General features: G+C 58.8%; 2 protein-coding genes across 3 annotated transcripts; both read right to left on the reverse strand.

Annotated features, from left to right (window-relative positions):
* Positions 1-238: 238 nt before the first annotated feature.
* RPS6KL1 (ribosomal protein S6 kinase like 1) lies at positions 239-8,921 on the reverse strand. Its single transcript, XM_054828371.1, has 11 exons — positions 8,817-8,921; positions 8,414-8,668; positions 8,162-8,286; positions 7,353-7,445; positions 6,489-6,536; positions 4,777-4,909; positions 2,548-3,468; positions 1,651-1,740; positions 1,421-1,503; positions 1,036-1,131; positions 239-924 (listed from the first exon to the last, which is right to left on the reverse strand). The coding sequence occupies exons 2-11, from the start codon at positions 8,649-8,651 to the stop codon at positions 814-816; spliced, it is 1,938 nt and encodes a 645-aa protein (XP_054684346.1). The 5' UTR covers positions 8,652-8,668; positions 8,817-8,921; the 3' UTR covers positions 239-813.
* A 390-nt stretch (positions 8,922-9,311) lies between these two features.
* On the reverse strand, positions 9,312-21,070 carry PGF (placental growth factor). 2 transcript variants are annotated; one of them, XM_054828635.1, is made up of 7 exons: positions 20,870-21,070; positions 20,657-20,696; positions 19,776-19,972; positions 18,232-18,308; positions 16,437-16,466; positions 16,284-16,346; positions 9,312-10,134 (listed from the first exon to the last, which is right to left on the reverse strand). In XM_054828635.1, the coding sequence occupies exons 1-7, from the start codon at positions 20,933-20,935 to the stop codon at positions 10,062-10,064; spliced, it is 546 nt and encodes a 181-aa protein (XP_054684610.1). In that variant the 5' UTR covers positions 20,936-21,070; the 3' UTR covers positions 9,312-10,061. The 2 variants fall into 2 exon arrangements, with proteins under 2 accessions (XP_054684610.1, XP_054684611.1); XM_054828636.1 differs by lacking the exon at positions 9,312-10,134 and adding an exon at positions 13,243-15,526 and having other exon boundaries at positions 20,870-21,069.
* Between the last annotated feature and the right edge of the window lie 982 nt (positions 21,071-22,052).

Raw genomic sequence — 22,052 nt, forward strand, 5'->3', positions numbered from 1 at the left:
ACAGACATTCTGGGCATTTTCCCAACTCTGTGAGCTGCAGCCACATGGCAGTGGGGATCCAAGAGGCCAGGAGGTGGGCAGGGGCACAAGTGGATGGCAAGGCTCTGAGTGCCATGTTCTGCATTTTGGCTGTAGGGCACTGATGGCTAGTGGGTGACCCCCAACCCAGGGCTCCCACATGGGTTTGAGACAGATTTGGGGCCCTCCCTTGCTCAGTCCAGAAACAAAAGGACACTTCTGGAAGCAATGAGTAGTTTATTCTTTTCAGAGGGCTGGAGGGAGAAGAGCAGAGGGCTCCCTCCCCTCTCACCCCCACAGCAGGCATTACCCACACACATGCAGCCAGGGATGGGCAGAGACCCCGGTTCGGGCACCAGCCAGCAGGGCCCGGAGGAGATGCACTTGGAAGCCACAAAAAATAACAGGGCAGGGAGTCACTGTGGTAGCAGCAGAGATAAAAAACCCCAGAGAGGGAGGCCCAGGGCAAAGTGCTAAGCTGAGCAAGGGATGCCCCAGAAGGGGAGCATGGCCTCTCCCCAGGGGTGGGTACCTGGGCTCCCTTTCACACTCAGGAGATCCTAGAGGAGAAGACAGCCTGGTCCTGACCCCAGCCTCCTCTCCGAGACACCAACACACACAAGCAGAGACAGAAGAACACTGAAGGCTGCAAAACCTCATGCATACCCCACCCCGGGGCAGCCCTCGCAGACAAACCTCCCCTAGCAGGCAGAGCTGCTGGTGCCGCCTCTGGTCGGTCACAAGTGCCAGGGACAGTGGCTCTGTGCCTAGCTCCCTGCAGGAAGGACAGCCTGCCTAGCCCACCAGCTTGTTCCATAGGATGGTGCTGAAGAAGGAGTGGGACTTCAGCTTTGCCATGCCACCTCCTCCAGAGCCCAAACGCCGCTTTGGGTTGTACTGTAGGAGCTGCAGAGATACAGGATGGGACAGGAGGATGGGGAGAGTAGGACACTGGAAAGGCCACCCAGCCTGGACCATCTAGCCCCATGCTCCCTCCCATCCACCCAAGCCCCTCACCTCGGTGAGCAGTGATGTAGCAGCCAGACTGAGCCCCTCCGGTAAATGCAACTGGGTGTGAGGTTGAATCCCTGAAGGGTGGTTTTGGGACAGTGGCTGAGGAGGCAAAGGATGATGGTGAGCACTGAGGAGGGTAGGAGCACCCTGCTGAGCCCTCATCCCCATACAACCCCAGCTCCACATAGCAGGATTTAAAACCCGGGGCCCTGAACACCCAGAGATCATGCACAGGCACTGGGAATCACAGGCCTGAAGTAACCTGGCATGGTGCTGCGGTGCCAACAGGGCAAGGCACCCTCCCAGCCCCGCATGACAGGGTGCTCTTGTGCTACGATGTCACCTCCTCCTCCTCCCCACCTCCTTGCAAAGCTCCTCTGCCTCTTACCACTCCTGTCAGCAACTCGTACAAGAGAGAGCCAAAGCTCCAGCAGTCAGCTGCTTCGGTGGGCTCCATGATCCCCCCCACTTCTGCAGAAAGAGCCAGAGGCATTAGAGCTGGGGGCAGGGAGCAGCTGTGCCATGCCAGGCACATCTCACTGCCTGCAGAAGCCCCCCTCTCCTCCAGCTGGCAGCACTGGGCTGAGGGCAGGAGAAGGCAGGGGACACGTCCCTTACCTGGGGCACTGTACAGCTCTTCCTGTGCCTGGCTGCAGCACTGGGGCTCCACCTCTGTCCACTGGCCAAAGAAGGTGAGACGGACGTGACCTGCAGAGCAGCACCACAGCCAAAAGCAAGAGGTTAGGACAAAGCTAGGGACTTTGGTCAGAACACAAAGCCAAGCCCTGTCCCCACAACTGGAACAGCCAGGGCACTGGGCCCCTGCCATGCCCTGAACACAGAGGCACTGTGCATCCCCTAGCTTGCCCAAGATGCCCAGCAAGCCCATGCAGCTGGTGAGATTGGGTAGGTGGGCTCCAAGCTCACGGACCTTGGGGCAGGCTGTAGTGAGGAAAGAAGCAGTGCCAAAGGGAGGAAGGTTAGCGTTCCCCTTGCAAAGCTTTCTGCATTTTTCTTTTCCTAAGCAATTTGTACCTCTCCAGTGTGCCCCAGATGTTGCCAGCTGAGCAGGGACGTGTCCTTGGCTTGCACTGACAGCAGTACCCATGGCTTGAAGGGATGGGATGGCTCCAGAATACCCCAGTGGGCAGTAACTACAAGCAGGGGAAAACTGCAGTCCCGCTAAACTCAGGCACAGTTCAGCTGGTCTCAGCTTTCCCGTGCTGGGATTTCCCAGGCAGCCAGCCCCACGTGGGAGCAGGGGCAACAATGCATTCCTGTGGCTGCAGCCCCTGACTCTCCCACTGTGGAGCCATATCTTGTAATAACCACTTGGAAATCCCAACGGAGACCACACTTCCAGGCTCCGAAACATCCAAACCTCCTCAGGCTCCCACCCTCCCCCAAAGCAAACTCAAGAAAGTCTGTGTTTCCTGGAAATGGAGCAAACAGCAGCCTCCCAGCTGAGAGGCCAACCTCTTCCTCCTCAGGGCAGCAGCCTTGGGTGCTACCTACCGGCTGCGTCAAGCAGCAGGTTCCTGGGGTTGAGGTCCCGGCACAATACACCCTGTTGGTGAAGTCCCTCTAAGGCCAGGAGGATTTCTGCTGCCCACAGCTGCACCTGCTCCTCCTTCACAGCCCACGCTCTCTGGCCTTGCCCACGGGAAGCCAGAGACCAGCACTGTCCTGATGGTGGCTGCCCTTTGAGCTGGCCACAGGTCAGGCTTGTTCCCTGCGAGGGCTTCTGCACAGCTGGGTCAGGCCTGCAGTGCTTGCCAGAGCTGGGCAGGGCAACTCCTGCACAAAGCTGCTTCTGACCCGAGGAGGCCAGGGGAGGCCGAGCCCAGGGGACCTCAGACATTTGCTGAGGTGGCGGCTCCCCTGCCTCCGGCTGGCCTCCTCTCACAGTCTTTGGTACGAGGCCGGGTGTCTGGGGAAGCCTTTCACCAGCATGTGGCCCAGGGTCTTGTTGGGGGGCTGCTCTCTCCAATATGCAGCCCGTGCCACTGGTTAGAGCGTCCCAGGGGTAGATGACCAGGCCCTGGTTGGTAAGGTGGCCAGGGCCTTTGGCTGATGCTGCTGGAACATAGTCCACGATGCCAGACATAGCCTGGGTCACGCTTAGATCCTGCCCACCAGGTGCAGCCCTTGTGCCACCGGTGGGAGCCGGGCGAAGCTGGCAGTGGTTCCCCAAGCTGGGGTCGGGGGACTGCTCCTGAGGGGGCAAGGCATCGGTGTTTCCCAATACTCGGTGGGTCGCAGAGCCTGGGAGGCCACTGCCTCTCCGAGCAGAGAAGTTGGAGACTTGGCTGCTGCCCTGGGAGCTTCCCACGCCGTCCTCTCTGCTACGGTCCCTCAGGACTTGAATGGTGTTTGAATTGGCAGAGTCCTGCTGGACACAGTACTTGGAGCGGAGGTGAGACCACAGCGTCTCCCCTGGAAAGTGGAAAGAAGAACAAGTGGTGGGGCAGAAAGCATCCCTGGTGTCCCTGCTGCAGACATGGCCCATTCAGGCGCAGACCAAGGCCCGCACACTGGGGATGTGACCGAGCATCGTTAGTCTCCCCAGAAAAGCTCAAGTCCATGCAGAATACTCCCCAGCCCTACAAGCACACCATGCTCAACACCACACCTCCCCTGGGACCTGGCGCACCAGAGGCTGCTCTCCCTTCTGCACGGTCTCCTTGATCCCAGGTCTGCCACTTCCATGTCACAGGCCAGCCACATCTTCACACATGCCCCTGATCCCTTGAAAGCTTTTCCTCCCCATGTGACAGCAATGCTGGAGAGCTGCCACAGCATGGCACAGGGCCCGTGGGCCAGCAATGAGCCAGAGCAGCGAGCCCTGGAGCCCACAGCACACTGCCGGGGCTTCCCAGCCTCACCACATTCAGCTGCTGGCTGCTTTCTGCAAATTCATCCTACAGCAACGCATGAGGAGCCGAGGCTGTTTTCCAGCACATGTCAGGCTTCATTTATCATTGCTGGACTCCAGCTGCTGCTCCCTACACATCCATGCAACCAGCAGAGAGCAAAGAAGCTCCTTGGGACAAGCCTCCACCTTGTCACACTTCTTCACCAGGATCTGGGACAAGCCTCAAGCTTGTCTCCTTGTACTTGAACCCCAGCGTGCTCCCTGCCCTTTATGCCCCAATTCCCCATCTCTTTGGTCTGATCTCAAAATCCCGTGTAGCCTCTTCTTCTGTAACCAAAAAATGTTTTATAAAGGTCTTATCAAAAGATTTTTTTTTTGTTTTGTTCTACAAACAGGTAAACTACCTCCCTTGATTCTCCTTCTTCATCACTCTCCTGTCATGGACAAACAATGCCAGTAAAATTAAGAGGTTTTTCTTTTCAAGACACTGGACCACATCAACTTCTTTACAGAAGGCATGACCGTTCCCTCCCACGGGACTCAGTGGTCCCTAAGACTAGTTCCCATATAACACCCCTACACGCACAACCTCTTTCTCCTTGTAGGTGTCCACAGGCCCATTTCTAGGTTACTTCCCCAGTCAGCTTGTACCAAACCTCCAGAATCCCCAATACAGCTGAGCAGCTCCTTCCACAAAGTCTCCAAGCCCTGGTACCCATCACCCTTCTATGAAGAAGACAGCTTGTGCTGTCACTATAAAAACCACTCCCCAAACAGCAAAAGAAACATATTTGAGGCTTTAAAGAAAGGGAGGCTGGGGATAAGAGCAGGATGCTCCACAGATGGGAAGCAATGCTGTCCCTACTCACCCTGCACGTGCTCCAGGTGGAGGAAGATGGAGTCCTCACTCACATAGTAGCACAGCAGCTTGACCATGAAGGGGACCCCATGAGGGATGATGGTCTGTCGCTCACGGGTCTCAACATGGGATTTGGGGAGGCTCTGAGGAGGTACAGGTAGATGGGCGTTACAACACAGTAGAGGGTTGGACTTCCTGCAACCTAGCACCTGGCAGGGCAGGAGGCAAGCCAGAAAGGTAGCGTGCCATCTGCTAAGCCTCATGGCTGCCCCCCTGCATCACCTGCAGTGGAGCTCCCTGTCAGCCCCCAGCTGTGACAAGGCAGGGCTCTGCAATGCTCTGCCAAGGCAGAGTGCTCCCCACCTGCACTGCGGGACCCAGAGGAGACTGCTGGTCCAGAGCAGTGGCCTTCCCGCACAACTGCCCCTACTTCCTCCAGATGGGAACCCGCCATCCCAGCCCTCTCTCCTCTCCCCTCTGGAACCAATTCTCCTCCCTGTCATGCCAGGGCCTCCTTGTCTAATTATTAAAGTCCTTTATTTTTAGTTCCAAGTGCAGTGGAAAATGCCCTAGGGCTTGTACTGACCACACCTCACCCACCACTTGTTTCAGAACTTACAGAATCATAGAATGGTTTGGGTTGGAAGGGACCTCAAAGATCATCTAGTTCCAACCCCCTGCCATGGGCAGGGACACCCTCCAAAGCCCCATCCCACCTGGCCTTGAACACTTCCAGGGAGGGGGCATCCACAGCTTCTCTGGGCAACCTGCTCCAGTGCTGCATCACCCTAACAGTGAAGATCTTCTTCCTAACATCTAATCTAAATCTACCCTCTTTCAGTTTAAACCCATTACCCCTTGTCCTGTCAGTACACTCCCTCATAAACAGTCCCTCTCCAGCTTTCCTGTAGGCCCCTTTAGGTACTGGAAGGTTGCTCTAAGGTCTCCCCAGATCCTTCTCTTCTCCAGGCTGAACAATCTCAACTCTTAGCCTGTCCTCATAGGAGAGGTGCTCCAGCCCTCTGATCAGCTTTGTGGCCCTCCTCTGGACTCGCTCCAACAGCTCAATGTCTCTCCTGTACTGGGGCCACCAGAGCTGGACGCAGTACTCCAGGTGGGGTCTCACAGGAGCAGAGTAGAGGGGCAGAATCACCTCCCTTGACCTGCTGGTCACACCTCTTTTGATGCAGCCCAGGATGTGGTTGGTTTTCTGGGCTGCAAGCGCGCATTGCCAGGTCATGTTGAGCTTCTCATCAACCAACACTCCTAAGTCCTTCTCCTCAGGGATGCTCTCAATCCATTCTCCGCCCAGTCTGTAGCTGTCCTTGGGATTGCACCGATCCATGTGCAGGACCTTGCACTTGGCCTTGTTGAACTTCATGCGGTTCGCATCTCTCAAGCCTGTCAAGGTCCCTCTGGATGGCATCCCTTCCCTCCAGCCTGTCGACCGCACCAGGCAGCTTGTGGGTTGACCCAGATTAACGTGGGCATAAGGCTTGGCTTGCAGCATTACAAGGCAAAGGAACAGATGACCAAGGAGAACCACTTCCAATCACAGAAGATGACTGAGGCAGCCAAAAGAAGCTTGATGAACAATGAACTTCCCCTAAAACTTCTGTGATCTGCTGCGTTTGGTCCTCTTACCTGCCCCAGCCATCTGCTTGGACAAGGAGGCTCTGGCATGACAGGGAGAAGCAGGCAGATGAAACTGAAAACACCCACCTTAAGTATAAAGGTCCCACCAGTGGCTGGATCCTGGACGATCTGCACCTGGGAGCAGCATATACAGTACCAGTCAGATGCAGTGACTGCTCCCACCCAACACACAGCCTACAAGAATGACCCAGGGACTCAACTCTGGAACAACAAACTCCCACCCAACCAAAGGAGTTTGGTGGTGCTCAAATCCCTACTCTTAAAAGGCAAAACACAGGTTATTAGCAATGAGATAGCCAGGGAGTAGAGAGTTAATTAGAGCAAGGGGTGACTCCCACACCACTTTTGCTTCCTTCACAACACAGGGTTTCGCGCTGCTCCTTCTGGGCTCAGTGGGGCGTGCTGGGCTGCCCACCTGGGCCTCAGCAGGACAGAAGGACCACATCAGTCCTGACGAACTGAGAGGCGTGAACAGCAGAGGAGAGCAACGTGCCAGTGTGTGTATGGAGATGATATGCCACTTTCACTCCAAGATCATGAATTACTAATTAGTTGATTCATCCATATAGCTTGTCTTCTGCTGAAGTCTAGCTTATCCATAGGAGTTCACCATCATGGTAACTAGGCATCAAGCACAATTCCATGCACAGGAAAGAACCGAATGCATCAGCCTCCTTGTAAATACCTTGGGAGATCTTGTAAGCAAAGGAATGGGGGCATTAACAGATTTCCCAGATAACCCCTAAAGTGTCTCACATCCTCGCTTGCGAATTTTCCTCAGTGGGAGTGGTGTGGATGGTAACCCTCATGTTCTTTGGTGTGTGTACTGGGGGCTGGCACCCCCCATCCCAGCTGCTGGGACCCTCCAGGCTACATTCCCCATCGTCCAGCCCCAGCCTCATCCCCCCCAGTTCCACATCGAGTCATTACCTTATCGATCACTCCCACAACCTTACATCGTCTCAGGTTCTCCACTGCCGAGCTCAGCGTCCTGATCGGCCGGAAGCGCAGACTGCTGTAACCCTGCAAGGCAGTGAAGAGGAGGATGAGGGACCTAGAGATGCTACTGTCCATGACAGCGGGTGGGAGAAGTCTCCGCATTTTCCAGAGCGGGCAGCAATACTGCCAGGCTGGTCAACATCCAGAGACATCTCTCCAACTGCCATGGTTGAATCCTAACATCAGCTCAACCATTTTCTTGGCCAGCTCCTGGATTTCTGAAGTTTTCAGGGAAAGCTTGCACCTGCAGCAGAGGTAAAATCACTCCAAAATTTACACCTGGACGTGGACTGCCTCAACGCTAAGGGGATCTGTACGGAGCCATCGTCTTTGGTTTTCATCCAGATGGGAACAATGACAGGGAAAACAACATTTTTAACATCTGCCAAGGTGGTTCCCCCGGGTGGCTTCAGTCCCACTAAAAATGGCCATTTTCACTATGATGGCTGCAGGCTAAAACGTACGCACCTTGGGGTGGTGGGGGGTCCTGGGAGCGCCCCAGGCAAGCTGGGCCCACCTCAGGTCTTTGCTCCAGGCAGGGCAAAGGGCTGCCAGCTCCCTCACAGCCACCAGCACGCCGGGACACCCTGCAGCTGATGTGTCTGCCATTTTCTCTATGCCACCTTACCGTGACATCTGGCAGAGGTGGTCGAGGAGGCTCAGCAGGGCTGCTTTATGTGTCCCCCCCGCAAGATTTCCAAGTGCCACGGACCCCGTACCACCCCATGCCAGCCCCTCACCGTGGCGGTGGGGTTGCCGCCCCCCGCGGCCCGCTGGAGGTGGCAGTTGAAGATCTCCTCCGCACGCCTCAGGTACTGTGTAATCTTCCGCTTCACGGCCTCTCGACGTTCCTTGTTGGGGTCAACTGCGGGTGGCACAGAGGGTGGGTGTGAGGGGCCTGCCACGCTCCCCAGAGGGATGCCCCGGTCCCCTGGCCGTGCTCCCCGGAGGGATGCCCCGGCCCCCCCGCCCGCCGAGACGGCCCCGCGCACCCTGCACGCCGCGGAGCAGCACGTCCACGCCGTTCTGGTAGTGGTTGAAGGCCTCCTCGTAGTCCTCGCTGACGTCCCGCTCCAGCGCCAGCCGCAGCTGCCGCGCCGCCTCCACCAGGTAGTCCCGCCGTCCGCCGCCCTCGGGGCCCGCCGGGGAGACGCGGCTCCGCAGCTGCCCCAGGTAGACGCGGGCCTGCGCCAGCGCCCGGGAGCAGGGCTCGGCCTCCGGCCGGCTCATGGCCCCGCACCGCCGCCCTGCGCCGCCGGGAGACAGGGAGCGGGGACGCACGGGTGAGGCGCGCCGCACGCCCCAGCCCTTTCGCCGCCCGTTGACCGGCGCCGTTGACCGGCATGGCCCCCCGTCCCCCGCCCCGTTCCCCGCCGGGCCCCCGCGGACACGCACCTGGGCGGGCGCTGCCGGCAGCATCCTCCGGCGCCGCCAGATGCGGCGGGGCGGGGCCGGGGCCGGACCCGCGTGCCGCCGCCGCCGCCGCGCGCCCCCGGGGCTGGCGGGGCGGCGCTGATTGGCTGCGGATGAGATCATCGTCATCCCCCCACACCGGGGGGCTCCGGGCCGGGGGGGGGGGGGGGTGGTCCCGGCCGGGGTCCCGCCGCCGCCCCCGCCCATCTTCACGGCTCTATTAACGTGCCGTGAGCGCCATTGCTCTTCTTGCTTAATTATCATCGTTAGTCACCATTAATTGTCCTGAATTAATGAAGCTCCCGTTCGTTAAGTACTGCCTTTGCTACCGTATTTCCTTCCTCCCGTAACACGTAATTAGCCGTGGTTTAGATAGCCTTTGCCTCTCCCTGCCTCTCGAAGGGTGCACCTGTTCCAGCAGCTCCCTGCTGACCTGTTTAAGGCAGTGGGGACGTGGGGACGCTGCCCGTGACCTGCTGCTCCTGCATGGCCACGGCCCTGCTCCAGCCCCAGCCCCAGCCCTGTCCCAGGGCGCTGATGATGCTTTCTGATTTGCATCCTGCAAGCGGGTCTTGTTGCCCCCCAACCCTGGGCTCTCAGCTGGCCCTTTTACCGACTCTTGCAGACTCATTTGGTTTTACAAAGTTATTTCAAATATATAGAGCAGGGAACATCAACACGAATGGCCTACAGGAAAGCTGGGGAGGGACTTTTTATCAAGGAGCGTAGTGACAGGACAAGGGGTAATGGGTTTAAACTGAAAGAGGGTAGATTTAGATTAGATGTTAGGAAGAAGATCTTCACTGTGAGGGCAGTGAGGCACTGGAACAGGTTGCCCAGAGGAGCTGTGGATGCCCCCTCCCTGGCAGTGTTCAAGGCCAGGTGGGATGGGGCTTTGGGCAACCTGGTGTAGTGGAGGGTGTCCCTGCCCATGGCAGGGGGGTTGGAACTAGGGGATCTTTGAGGTCCCTTCCAACCCAAACCACTCTATGATTCTATGAAATGCATTGAGGTGCAGCAAAATGACAGTGTAGTCAAGATCCCAGCTGGTGGTTAACAAATGCTTTGTACATGGAAAATATCAGTCTTTGGCTTACCCTAGAAGCACACGTTCCTGGCCTCCTGGCCTGGGTTTTTCTTGGAAGCCCAGGTCTGCAGGGCCGCTAGGTCACCGCAGTTATTAGCAAAGGAGATTCATTGAATCAGGAGTGCTCCACCGGTTATGGCTCAGGCCAATTTGCTGCGTCTGTGGGATGGTCGGTCCAGGTCCAAATAACTTTCTGGAGGGGTGGCAGGGGACCTGCAAAGGGACGAAAGCTGGAATGAAATCCCAGTGATTCCTAAGAAAGGCTGTGCTAAGATTGGTTGGGAAGAGGGAGGCACCTGCATCTTTGTCCACCCGTTGCTAACCTACGGGCATGTCCCATTGCAACAGGAAAAGTTTCTAAAAAGGTGGTTCCACTTCGACAGGAGCTGGCCCTGTGCCGCACCAGCCTGAGTGGTCACTGCGTTCAGTCCCTGCTGGAGCTGGTGTTTGCCCTGGGGCTGGCCCCAGCCTTTCCCAGGGAGTGACCAGACGGCATCTGAGCCCACAGCAGAGTGAAGGCCCCAAAGCCAGGCCAGGATGCCCAAGGGGGCACCTATTTGTGGCTGACCCATGACTTCATACCCTGCGCACACTGATGGCAAGGGATCTCCCCTGGCTCAGCACGCCCGGGCAGCTCTTTTGCGCAGCCCAGTCTGTTAACAACAGAACAAGAAAAGCAAAGCCTGTGCCCACGGCTCAGCTCAGCATTCAACAACCAAACCCTCTCTTTCTTACAAAGACCGTTTGCTTGGGATTGCAAAAGGCTAATACTGTGCCTCAGAGGGCAGGTCTGGCAGGATGCAAAGGGGTCTGATTTGTAAGATCATGATCCGTGTGCTTGGGTCTTTGGTTTCTTCTCAAAACACTTCCAGGTTCCTTTTTCCCACCAATTGCTACCTAACAGAGACCAGTTTTTTCTGCCCAGCCTGTTTATACCCCCCCATCTCTAGGGCCTTTTAATTCCCACCAGAGCACAGGGGCTCCTCCTTCAAGAGAAAAGTCTGAGCAGGCAAGAAGCAAAGGGGGGCCTGGGATGAGAGCAGGGACCCTGCCAGCACGACTCACCTGCCTGACTTCAGCAGATCTATGTGGGCCTGGAGAGGACAAGAGAGCACAGGTAAACTACAAAACCCAGCATAAGGTATCTGTAGAGGGGTTTGGATATCGAGGTGATGGTGATACAGAGATGTGTGAAGAGGAGACGCCGGAGAGGGAACAAAACTCCAGTGAGTTCATTGCCCAACGCTTCCCTTAGCCCTCACAGAGATAAACCAGCCATTACCCAAAGACACGTCAGGACTGTATTTAAGGTATTTTATTGCTTCACACAGTTAAAGCTATGTCCCCTCTGGGTGGGAAGGGAGGAGCTGGAAGATGGCGGTTTGATCCCCCTTTTGGGAGCCCACAGCGGAGCTTTGCAGAGCTGAGCGGGGCCCATTTTGGGCAACGCTGGTGTCGCTCAGCCTGGAGCAATCACACTGTGGGGCCAGCAAGGCGGAGGGGACAAGGAGCAGCACAGAAGAGAGTGAGCCGAAGGCATTGACAAGGAGAAATACCCCAAGGACTGGTCTATGAGGAAGAGCCTTGCAAGGGGAGAAGACATGTACCAGCCCTGAGGCACAGCAGCCCTTACCTGTGGGCTTCCAGTTTCTCATGTCAGTGCTACCTGGAGGATGTTAAATTTGGGGGGTTATTTTTACATTAATCTGCTGAAGAGCTTGTGGCCCTTTTCAGCAAGTAGGAACTTCCAAAGCAAGCCCAGCACCGACAAATAACAGGGAGGAGAGTGAGCTGCCCTTTTTCTCACAGCCTGAAATAGGTGCATGAGATCTGGCAAAAACTTAAAACATGCTGAAACTGCAAACATTGCTGGTTGCAACAAACAGAAAGATTATACCAAACTTTGTGAGGATGCAAGATCTTGTAAGTCACAAGTGAGAGGTTAGGACCTCAGCACATCTTTATTTGCACAAAGACACGTGGGAGACCTGCACTGGCATGTGCAGGGAGAAGCTGCTGGGAGGCAGGTCTCCACTACCATCCCAGGATCCGGGAGGCCGGAGGTTGCCAGTGAAGCTTTAACGTCAGGGCTTCATCAGCTGCGATGCTACGTCTCTGGGCTGATCTCCACATCGTCTTTTCAGGTACTTCTCCAAAAATATGTAATGTTCTGTTCCTAGTGCAGCCTGGAGCCAGGCTTATGTTTGTCTCTATAACTCTCCTTCTAAACCATCTTGCTGCAGCTCTAGCTCCTAAAGCCTTATTAAACAAACCTTTGCTCTATAAGGCTGGGAGACACAGGGAGCCCAGGGACGCTGATAACCTAGTGGCATGCTGCTGCCGTGAGAATGCTGCCCCCTGCAAGGGGTACACAGGCAGGGGAAGGATGGGGGATTTGGGAGCACAGGGGCTGGGGCACATTTGCTGCCTGTCCATGGAGGACCAGCATGGGATTGTTCTGCTCCCCACTGGCTCTGGGGTCGGGGGTCTGTCCAGGTCCCTTTACAAGGGCTCTGCAGCACTTGGGGGACACGGGGGTCTGTAGATGTAGCTGATCTTGTCAGGGTGCTCAGGGAAAATGAGCACTGTGGCCAGGGAGGGCTGAGAGGAGCTGCTGGTGTAAAGCTCCAAAAAAGGCACAACTAGGAGCAATACAGAGGAAGGACAGGCAGACAGCAGCTGGTGCCCTTGGGAGGGAGCATGGGTGGTGGCTGCGAGCCCCGAGGCCAGGAGCCCCACTCCTAGGGGTAGCAGGCCCCCACCCTGACCATCACGTCACCATAGGGTACAATGTCCTGCTGGAAGTCCCTGCCACCATAGGATGAGGAGGATCTTGGGGTCCCAGGACTCTCCTCTCTGCAGGGACAGGGAAGGGAGCTGGTCCTGCACATGATGCCTGCAGCAGCCCTGGGAGTGTCAGGGAGCTGATGGGGCTCATCAAGTTTCCCTCACTGGTGAAACCTCAGTGAAGCACCCCCCAGAGCTGGAGGGAGCCCCGACACCTGGAGATGCAGCTCCCAAACCTCCCATGCTGATGGTGCCTTTCCCTAGCTGCAGCAGGACAGCCACATCCCTCCCAGGCACCCACATCCTTGCCGTCCACCCCGACACCCCGTGCCATGGGAAGAGCAGGGGATGAGGCGAGACACAGCACCCAGAGATGCAGAGGGAGAAGCGACACAGGGTGGCCACGTGAGGCAGGTGCCTGGCACCACTGGCTCCGGGCAGAGCTGCCCAAAAACTCTTGGTGCCGAGCAGCAGCCAAAGAGGTAACGCCAGACACTGGGAACTGTTAGGAAAAGCCACTGGGTAGGAGTTTGAATTTTTTTTAACCCTAATCACCACTATTGACAAACTTATTTTTATTAATTAATATCCTTGGGTTTGTTACTTCCTTTTTAAAGTTTAATACTACCACGGTGAAACTTTTAAACAATACAGAAACCATCACGTACATCCCCCAAGCGCGGCACGCAGTTCTCCTCAGCCTCAAAGCACAACCAGCCAGGCTGAAACAGCACGCAGGGGTAGGGAGAGCCTGCATGGACCAGGACAGGCCACTGCAGCTGGAGTGCCACGTGGCCCACGCAGACCCGGAGTGGCGTGGGAAGGGGACCAGTGAGTCCCCCTCGTCCGTGAGGCAGCCAAGGAGGAGCTTCATGGGCTGTTGTTGAGGCACAGCCCACCTAGGCTGTGCCCCAGGACACTGTGGGTGCCAGAAGTAGAAATGGGGTCCAAAAGGGATCCAGCAAGCTCCTGGAGGATATGCCCAGCTGCATGGGTGCAACTCGCCCAGTCCATGCCCAGCTGCATGGTAGCAGCATGGAGGTTCCCATCATCTCAACACCCACCACCAGCTTTCCCTGCCAGGGTACCGCTGCCACAGGACCTGCCCTGCCCCAGGCAGCACCAGCATGACGGCTCTGAGGGACCCTGCCCCGGCTACGGGCTGCCATGTCAGATGTGGGGAGGAGCTGCCTTGGACCCCAACACCTGCCACATTAGGCTCCACTCCTGTTCCTCAGCACAGGATAAACCACAGGTCACCTCCTTCAATGGTAACACTGAAGCCTTTGCACATCTTGCCCTCCAGCCTTTTGCTTGAAGCTTTCAAGAATAACCCTTGATTTTGTTTTAACCCCGTGCCAGGGGTGCCCCACAAGCATGCTGGTGCCCAACTCACCCGTAGGGTTTCTAGCTATGTGCACCGTTCCGTACGGCTCACACAGAGCAGCACGGGATGCATTTGGCAGCCAGCCTCCCTGCAGCAGGGGTGGGAAAGGGGAGAGGAAGAGCCCCAGGGGCACTGCTTAAGGACCCAGGAACAAGAGCTGGGGCTGCCCCCGGACCTGGCTGACCGGGAAAGCAGGAAACAGCAGCACTCACAGCCACCTCGATGAGGACCACCAGCCCCTTGCATACCCCAGGAGGTTCTCAGTAAGAGACAGGGCCCCCAGGCCAGCCTTCCCCCATGCTGGGTGAGTGAGCCTTGGTGGGGTGTTTCTTGGGTGGGAAAGGCCCACAGGCAGCCTGACCCCCCCCCCCCCACCCTAACCTCACATCAGCCCAGCCAGGGAGAAGGAAAGCCACAGGACAGCAAGCCAGACATTTGGACTGGAGTGAGAACAGGATGGGGATGGTGAATAGGGAGAGGTACCAGCCCCACGCCATGGTGTGGAGAAGGGCAGTTCCCCCAGGGGTCTCCCAGTACCCCCCTGAGCTCCAGCACATGGGTAGCCCCCAGCCTGGGGGGCAGTTTGGTCCTGGCCTACCGGTTACCCATCTTCAGCATCACACCAGGGGCAGCCCATTGGGTGCTGCAGGAGTCTGTGCCAGGGACAAGCCCTGGGCCACCATGGGACTGCCCTCCTCCAGCCCAGGGGTGTGCCCAGGGGAAGAGCCCTGCCTGCAGCTGCTGGAAAGCAGATGGGATTGCTCTCACTACTGGCTCCTGCGTCAGGCCACCAGGTTTTATTGAGCAGGGCAAGGCTGGGATGTGGCTGTGAGTGCGTGAGGAGCCCTGGCAACCCCAGTTCCCACCCCTTCCCCATCAGAAGAGCTTCCCAGGCAAGCTGCCTGGCACCCTCCTGGGCTGCCCCATGCCAAGGCTGGCACAGACACAGCCCCACAGCCTTGCCTGCCCCAGGTTTCCTTCCTCCCCAGCTGCAGGGCGCTGGCAGGACAGAGCAGTTTTGCATCTGCAGCCCTCCAAGCCATCTCTGCTTGCCCCCCACATCATGCTGTCCCTAGCCAGCTCCAGCGGCACATCCACCAGCTCCACTCCTTGTTGCTCCCAGGATGCCCTCGAACACCATCACGCTGCTTGAGCTCCTCATCTTCAGCCCCAGCCCTGGTCATGGGTCCTTTTGTCCTGCTGCCACTGGTTCGTATGGGGCCAGAGAGCCCTCAGTTCCAGGCTGCGTTCCCGCCAGGGCCAAGCAAGAGTCCTGCAGCTCTGTCCTGCCAGAGTCCTGCTCCCCACCATTGCTTGGAGGGGCACGGCTCCACAAAGCCCCCACGCCAGGGGAAACACAGCTGGCTCAAACCCAGGCAGCAGGAGCAAGGCCGGAGGCAGAACAGAGGCTACCTGCGGGGCGTGCCACATCTGCAAAGAGAGCACGGCACGGGGTGAGTGCTGCCGGGATGGGGGGGCACCAGGACCTCCAGGCTCACCCACTCTGCCCCCAGTCCCCCCTCCCTGTGCCCAGCCTCTCCAGCACAGAACCATGGGGCAGGGACTGCAGGCAGCCTCTTCACAGGGAGGATCGAAGGCGATGGGGCTGTAGGTGCTGGCTGAGCCCAGAGCAGCAAGCTTCAGAAAAAACAGGGAAATACAACGGGAAAGTGCCAGCTACAGGCACTGTACCCCAGAAGTGTCTGCAGCAAGAGTCCAGCCTGTGCTGGTACAGCAAGCGGTTCGAGACAGTCAGCAAAATGCAAGGAGGGAAAGGGTAGAGTAACCCAAACAATGACTAGCCAAGGACTGCAAGAAGGACACAGCTGGCAGCAAGACGAGGCTGAAACTGGAAATTCATGGATTCAGGAAACCCAGTGTGATCTGTGATGATGTTAGAGCTACACACCATCAAGTCACCCAGCTCATCCATCCTCACCCTGGGGGGGACTGGCCAGCTTTGAGCAGCTGAGCCTGGAGACTACCGAGCACCTACTGAGCCTTCAGCAAAAGGCCCGTTTCCCCACAGTCGCCCACTGTCCCCTCTGCCCTACTCTCTCCTGCATCTGCTCCGCACAAACCCTCACTGCTCACAGCGTCAGTAAAGACCCTAAAGGCTTAACGAAGTGGCTCATCCCAAAGAAATGAACCCAGAAGACACCACCCATACCTGCCCCTGCCCACTTACAGTTCACAGTCTTTACGTTTCTTCTTGTCTTGTCTTCTCTTACTTCGGCCCTTGGACCTCCTCCTTCAAAAGGAAAGCACCACAAGAGAGGCTGATGTGTGGGAGATGAGACCCACAACCCCAGCCAGTAATGCCACCCCTGATGTCACTTACCTTCCCAACCTCATCAGGTCCTGCCGGGGCCTGTGGGTGGGAAAGGACAGAGTGAAGTGGTTACTCGGGCTGTCTGTTGAGCTGCTGGACGTACTTTATTGAGATGCCCCAGTGCACAGCACAATCTACTTGCTATCATTCACGCTTAAAACAGACCCAACATGACTTCTCTCCATGTTATCAACTCCTCAGCCAGGAGCTGACTGCAGTAGGCAGAGAGAAGACAGAGACAGCAAAGGGGCAGGGGGTGGTCAGCTTTGGTGACACCCCTGGGAATGGGACATTTTGCCCACGAGGCCGGGAAGCACAGGTTCAGTTTCAGCTGCTCCCAGTGACAACTTTCATAGCTCAGCTGGTTAAACAAGATGCAACATCCTGAGTAACACGTAGGATTTGCTGCAAAGTCTCAGTAGTGGTTCTCAGACAACAGACACGACATATGTGGTTTAAGCATCCCCTATAGGGGCCAAGGCCAGGACATCCACCACACCTACACTAAACTTCAAAGGGGAGTGATGTAAAGGTGTGGAAGGCGGCTTAGTGAGAAGCTGAAAGGTGCTGCAGAAGCAAGAAGTTTACACAGATTCAAAGGCAGCCTGCACAAGTACTTGTAGGAGATCCCCTGAGGGTTATCCTAGGTAGGAAAACCACAACAGGCTCAGGAAATTCCCTGCATGGAAAATAGCTGGAAGCAGAGGGGAGGAAGTAACACGTGCTTCTTCCCACTCCCTCTTCTGCATCCCCAAAAGATGCTCCAGAGACAGTGTGGAGCTGGATGGGCCTTGGGTCTGCTCCAGCACAACTGCTCTTACAACTGCAGGGGAATACCAACCCGGGGATCCTCAGGCTCTTCTTCCAGGCAAGGATCACGTCTAAGAGCTGCCCAGCAGGACACTCGGTCCCCAGTTTTCGCAATACTAAAGCACCCTGGGGTCATGATGGAGAGCAAATGCCAGGACCCCGTGCAGGCAGTGCTAGAGAGGCTCTGCGACAGAGACCGGCTGCAGGCAGCACCGCAGCTGCTCCCCACTCCCACAGCACTGCAGCTCCTGGGCAGAGGTCCCATCCTGTCCAAACTCTCACCACTTCTGTGGCACAGCGAGCACCCCGAGGGGTTAACTATGTGCCAGGAGATTGTGGCAGGTTGGTGCTGTGCATCCATCCCGGGCCAGCGCTGCAGATCCATGCCAGGTTGGTGCTGCACATTTTAAGCTTGGATATAAACCCTTGCTCCCCAGCTCTGGATGGGGCAGCCTTCCTTAACTGGAGGCTCAAGGCCCAGCCCTTCAGCTTTCTCTTTGGGCCACGGTCACTCTCAGGTATGCCAAGCCATGGAGCTCCCTGCTCAGCCACCACCTTGGGCACAGTGCCTCACACCAAACACCTGCCTCAGAGCCACCAGCCTTGCTCCATTAACCACGGGCAGCTCCTCCAGCCAGAGGAGCACACACCAGGCATGCCAAGGCAGCTACAGGGATGGGGGGCACAGACATCCCCGCTCACAGGGCCGGGGTGCCGCAGCAGCTCCAGCCCTGCAGACAGTGCATGGTGCCTGACCTGGCCGCACAACGCTACGCACCCTCTTGGCTGCGGGGAGCAGGCTGCAGAGGCACAATGCAGCCTGCAACTGAGCAAGGGCCATAAGCATGGGCAAACCCCGGTGTGGAGACAGTGGGGGTGTCCCAGCACAGTTGGGGTGCCCTCAGGGCATCCTTGTCCCACACGCAGGGTGAGCTGGCAGGGTTGCTCTTGCTGGAGGAGCACAGGGGTCCAAAACGAGCCCAGGGGTCCCTACCTGCACTCGCACCGCTTGTGCTCAGTGAACGCCATCTCCACATAGGGTGCCTCCCCATTTGGCTTTATCTTCAGGAGCTGAAAGAGGAGCAAAGGTTACTTCCCAGCCGGCAGCAGGAGGGGGCTGGAAGGGCTCCCACGGCACTGCCTTGCACCCCAGCCTCTCTGGCAGACGCATGTCTAACCTGTTCCTCGGGACCTCCAGCAGCAGAGACTCCACCTCCGCACGCAGGCAGCACCGGCCAGGCCCAGCCACCCCGGCAGCTTGGGAGGCTCTGCTAGTGCCACCCCATGTCTTCAGGGCTGTAATTTAAGTCCCATGGTCTTGGGATTTCCCAGCCTTAGAGGAGATTTTCCTGTCTCTGCCTTTGTGGAGAGCTTTCACATATTTGACCACTCTGCACATCTCCCTCCTCTGATGAAAATATCCTCCAGTCATGTTTTCCAGACCATTCCTGTTGCCACTGCCTCCTCCTCCTGGCCCCCTTTCCCACAGCACCAAGCCTGGAGTCAGTACCATGTTGCCTCCCCAGCCCAGGGGTGCAGGATTTGTCCTGTCATGTGTCAGTCGACAGCCCAGCCCAGAGCTCAGGCTGGACATCCAGGGGCTTCACGGAGTACTTTCTTCATTGGTGTGATCCACACTAGCCCCCACAGAAGCGCCTGGCGTTGCCACCCCACATATGGCAGCAGGATCCCTCCCATGAAGGGAGACCTGTGCCTGGGGAGTCGCCTCCCATTCACGTCAGGCTCCTGCTCCACCTCAGTCAAGATTTTTTGGAAACTCCCACCCTGCCTTCCAACACACTTTCAACCCCCAAGGGACCAAAATCACTGGTGATTTATTGCAGACGCTCTCTAGTCCGTCACCCATGCCAAAACAGAGCTTTTCCCTGCTCCCTGCAGCAGCAGCAGGTCGATCTCTGGCAGCACAGCGCAAGGGCTGCAGTGTGAGGACAACAGCTGCCTGGCACATGGGGCAAAGCTGCCCTGCAGCTTATTTGCAGCCCGGGATCACCCACCCCACTTCACACAGCTCCCACAGTGGGAACTGGAAATGCGGCTGTCGCAGCCCTTCACGCTCACCGTGCCCCCAGCATACTTTCACTGTCAGCACCACTGCAGGCATCTCCTGACACACGAGAGCCTCCCTTCTCCCTGAGATTCAGGGGCAGAACCTGCTTTGCCCCAGCAGGCAGAGTCACGGGGAACTGGAACACCCCCAGCCCCACCACAGAACAGGTAAGGTCTGGAAAGGCGATGGCAGTCAGCAAGACGGACCACCCAGAGAGGAGAGGGCAGGGAAGCAGAGAGCGAGGCCAGTACCACCAGGGTTGTCACCTGGACTAAGGAATAAGCCCAAAGAACAGGCAGAGGGACCCTCCTGATTTGGCATGCATTTGAGCAGTTGTGAGCAAGCCCCCTCCCCTGTTATGCTGCTATGATGTCTGGAGGATGTGAAGCTGCAAGTTCACCCTCCTGAAGCTTGGCGAGGAGCCCACCACCTCCCTGGCGCAGCCACAGCCCTGCAGCAGCAGCGCTTACCTGCATGGTGACCGTGCTTGTCTCCACCGGGATGCAGCGGAGACCCTCGTCCCCACAGCAGCCTCCACAGCGCTGCAGGGACACGCAGGAGGGTCTGAAAATGTACTCCACCTCGTTGGGGAACTCAGTAATGACGTCCACCAGCTGCTCCAGAGGACGGCAGAAACTACGATTCCAGATCTCCCGAAAGGTCAGGACTGCAAGAGACCGGGGTGGGTATAAGGAGGCACCCCGGAGAGGCTGAGGCCAGCCGACCCACTACCTGGGCAGGTGCAGTGGCCGCGGTGGGGTCTTGCATCCATCACGGGGGCACAGGGATGCAGAGGACCCCCTTGTGCCCCCAATAAGTCTATCACCGTGCTGGTATGGGGGCTCACACAGCCACCACATCGACCCCGATGGGCTCTTTCTCCAGCTGCCCACCAAGTCCGTCTCCTCCTTCTCAGGCACCCCGCTTCCCCCCCCGCACCCCGCCGCAGCGGGACTCCCCCGTCTCCCCTTGCCCTCCCTCGGCGGGCGCAGAAGCTCAGCCCCGCAGCGCAGCAGACAGCCGTCCCCTCAGGTTTCTCAGAGGGGAAAGCAGAAGGGAGCCGAAACGGAGTGTTCCTTCTGCCCGGGACACCGCACCCCGGCACCGGAGAAGCGGCAAGCCCGGAGTAGGGCTCCGCTCCGGCCGCGGCGGTGCCCAGTGCCGCAAGCGCCCGGGACGGGCTAGGGGGGAACAGGCTGCTCCGAAACCCCGCACAGCTCCCCGCTGCGCCCCCGGACATCGCCGCGGGGCTCCGGAGCCCCCACCCACCCACCCCGGCCCTCGCGCAGCCCTCCCCGGACTGCCGCCCCCTCCCAGCCGGGGCACCGGCGGCCGCCCGCTGCCAACTCACCGGGCGGCTCCGCGCTGGCGGTCCCCCGCACCTCAGGGGCCTGCAGGGAGGGAAAGGCGGGCGCTGGCGGGGGCGGCACGGGGGGACCCGCCGCCGCCCCCACAGCCAGCGCCGGGAGGAGCTGCCCCGGCGGCCACCGCCACCCCGGGCGGCGGCACCGGCGGGGCCAGGCTGCCCCCGCTCCGACCCCCCTTCCCGCCCCCCGGCTCTCACCGGGGCGGGCGGCGCCCCCAGCGCCCCGACCACCAGCAGCCGCAGGAAGGTGCCGAGCAGCCGCATCGCCGCTCCCGCCGCCCCGGCACCGACTCAGCGCCGCCGCTACCGCCCCGCCGCCCCCGGCATGCCGCCCCGCCGCTGCCGGGCCACCGGCCCCGCCGTGCCGCCTCCGCCGCCGCCGGGCCATGGGAGCGCGCCCCGCTCCGCCGCCGTATTTCACCGCCACCGCCCCGCCCCGCCTCCGCCCGCCCCGGCCCCGCCGCGGGGCGGGAGCAGGTGCCCGGCCCCGGCGGCCGCGGGAACGGTCGGTGCCTCTGGGCGCGGCGGAGCCCCCCGCACCGGCACCAGCCGTTTCCCCATCGGGCTGCCCCGGGGCTTCTAGGGACGGGCCGTGCCTGGTGCATCCCCGGGGGGGCGGGAAGCACCGGGTCTGTGTTGGGGCTCGCTGAGCTTCCCCAGGTCCTGTCCACCTCTCCCAGGCTCGGCGTGCACTGCCCAGTGCCCATCTGGCCACCCAGTGCCCACCGGGCTGCCCTGTGCCCACCCAGCAGCCCCTTTCCCATCCATCCACCCCATTCCCCTGCTGCTGCCCTGTCCTACCCAGACACCCCATGCCCACCCACCCACCCCATCCTTCCCGAGCTGCCCCGTGCCTGCCCAGCCAGCCCCTGCCGTCGGAGCCCCAGCAGGGGGTTTCCAGCCCCCTCAGCCCCAGGGACAGCATCCCAGTCTTGTCTGCCATGGGAGGTCCCTCCAGCTGGGGAGGAAAGGGGGCACAGTGGTTCCCTGGCGCAGGTCTGGGACCAACTCCTGCTGCCAAGGGTAACCCCAGGGGAGCTCTGTGGCCTTTTCTGTTCTATTTTTAAGCCCCAGCGGCCAGGGAAGCTGGAGCTATGGGAGGTGGGAAGAGATGCCAATGGGCAACACGATCCCCTGCAGGCCGCAGGTCCCAAGGAAATAACGGGCTCTGTGTCCCTGCCAGGATTCACGTTTCTGTCCTCCTGGGAGAACGGGGAGGCTGCTCCAGGGCTTCCCTGCCCACCTCTGTGTGAGGTCCATTCCTGCGGCATGAGGATGCCGGTGGCTTGTCCCCAGCCCCATGAGGTCTGTCCCCAGGGGATGTGGGATGCGCCAGCTGTCTGTCCCCAGCCCTGTCTGGCCATGCAGATGGCAGCGGCTC

Source organism: Grus americana, chromosome 5, assembly GCF_028858705.1.
Source record: "Grus americana isolate bGruAme1 chromosome 5, bGruAme1.mat, whole genome shotgun sequence".
NCBI classification, from domain to species: Eukaryota; Metazoa; Chordata; class Aves; order Gruiformes; family Gruidae; genus Grus; species Grus americana.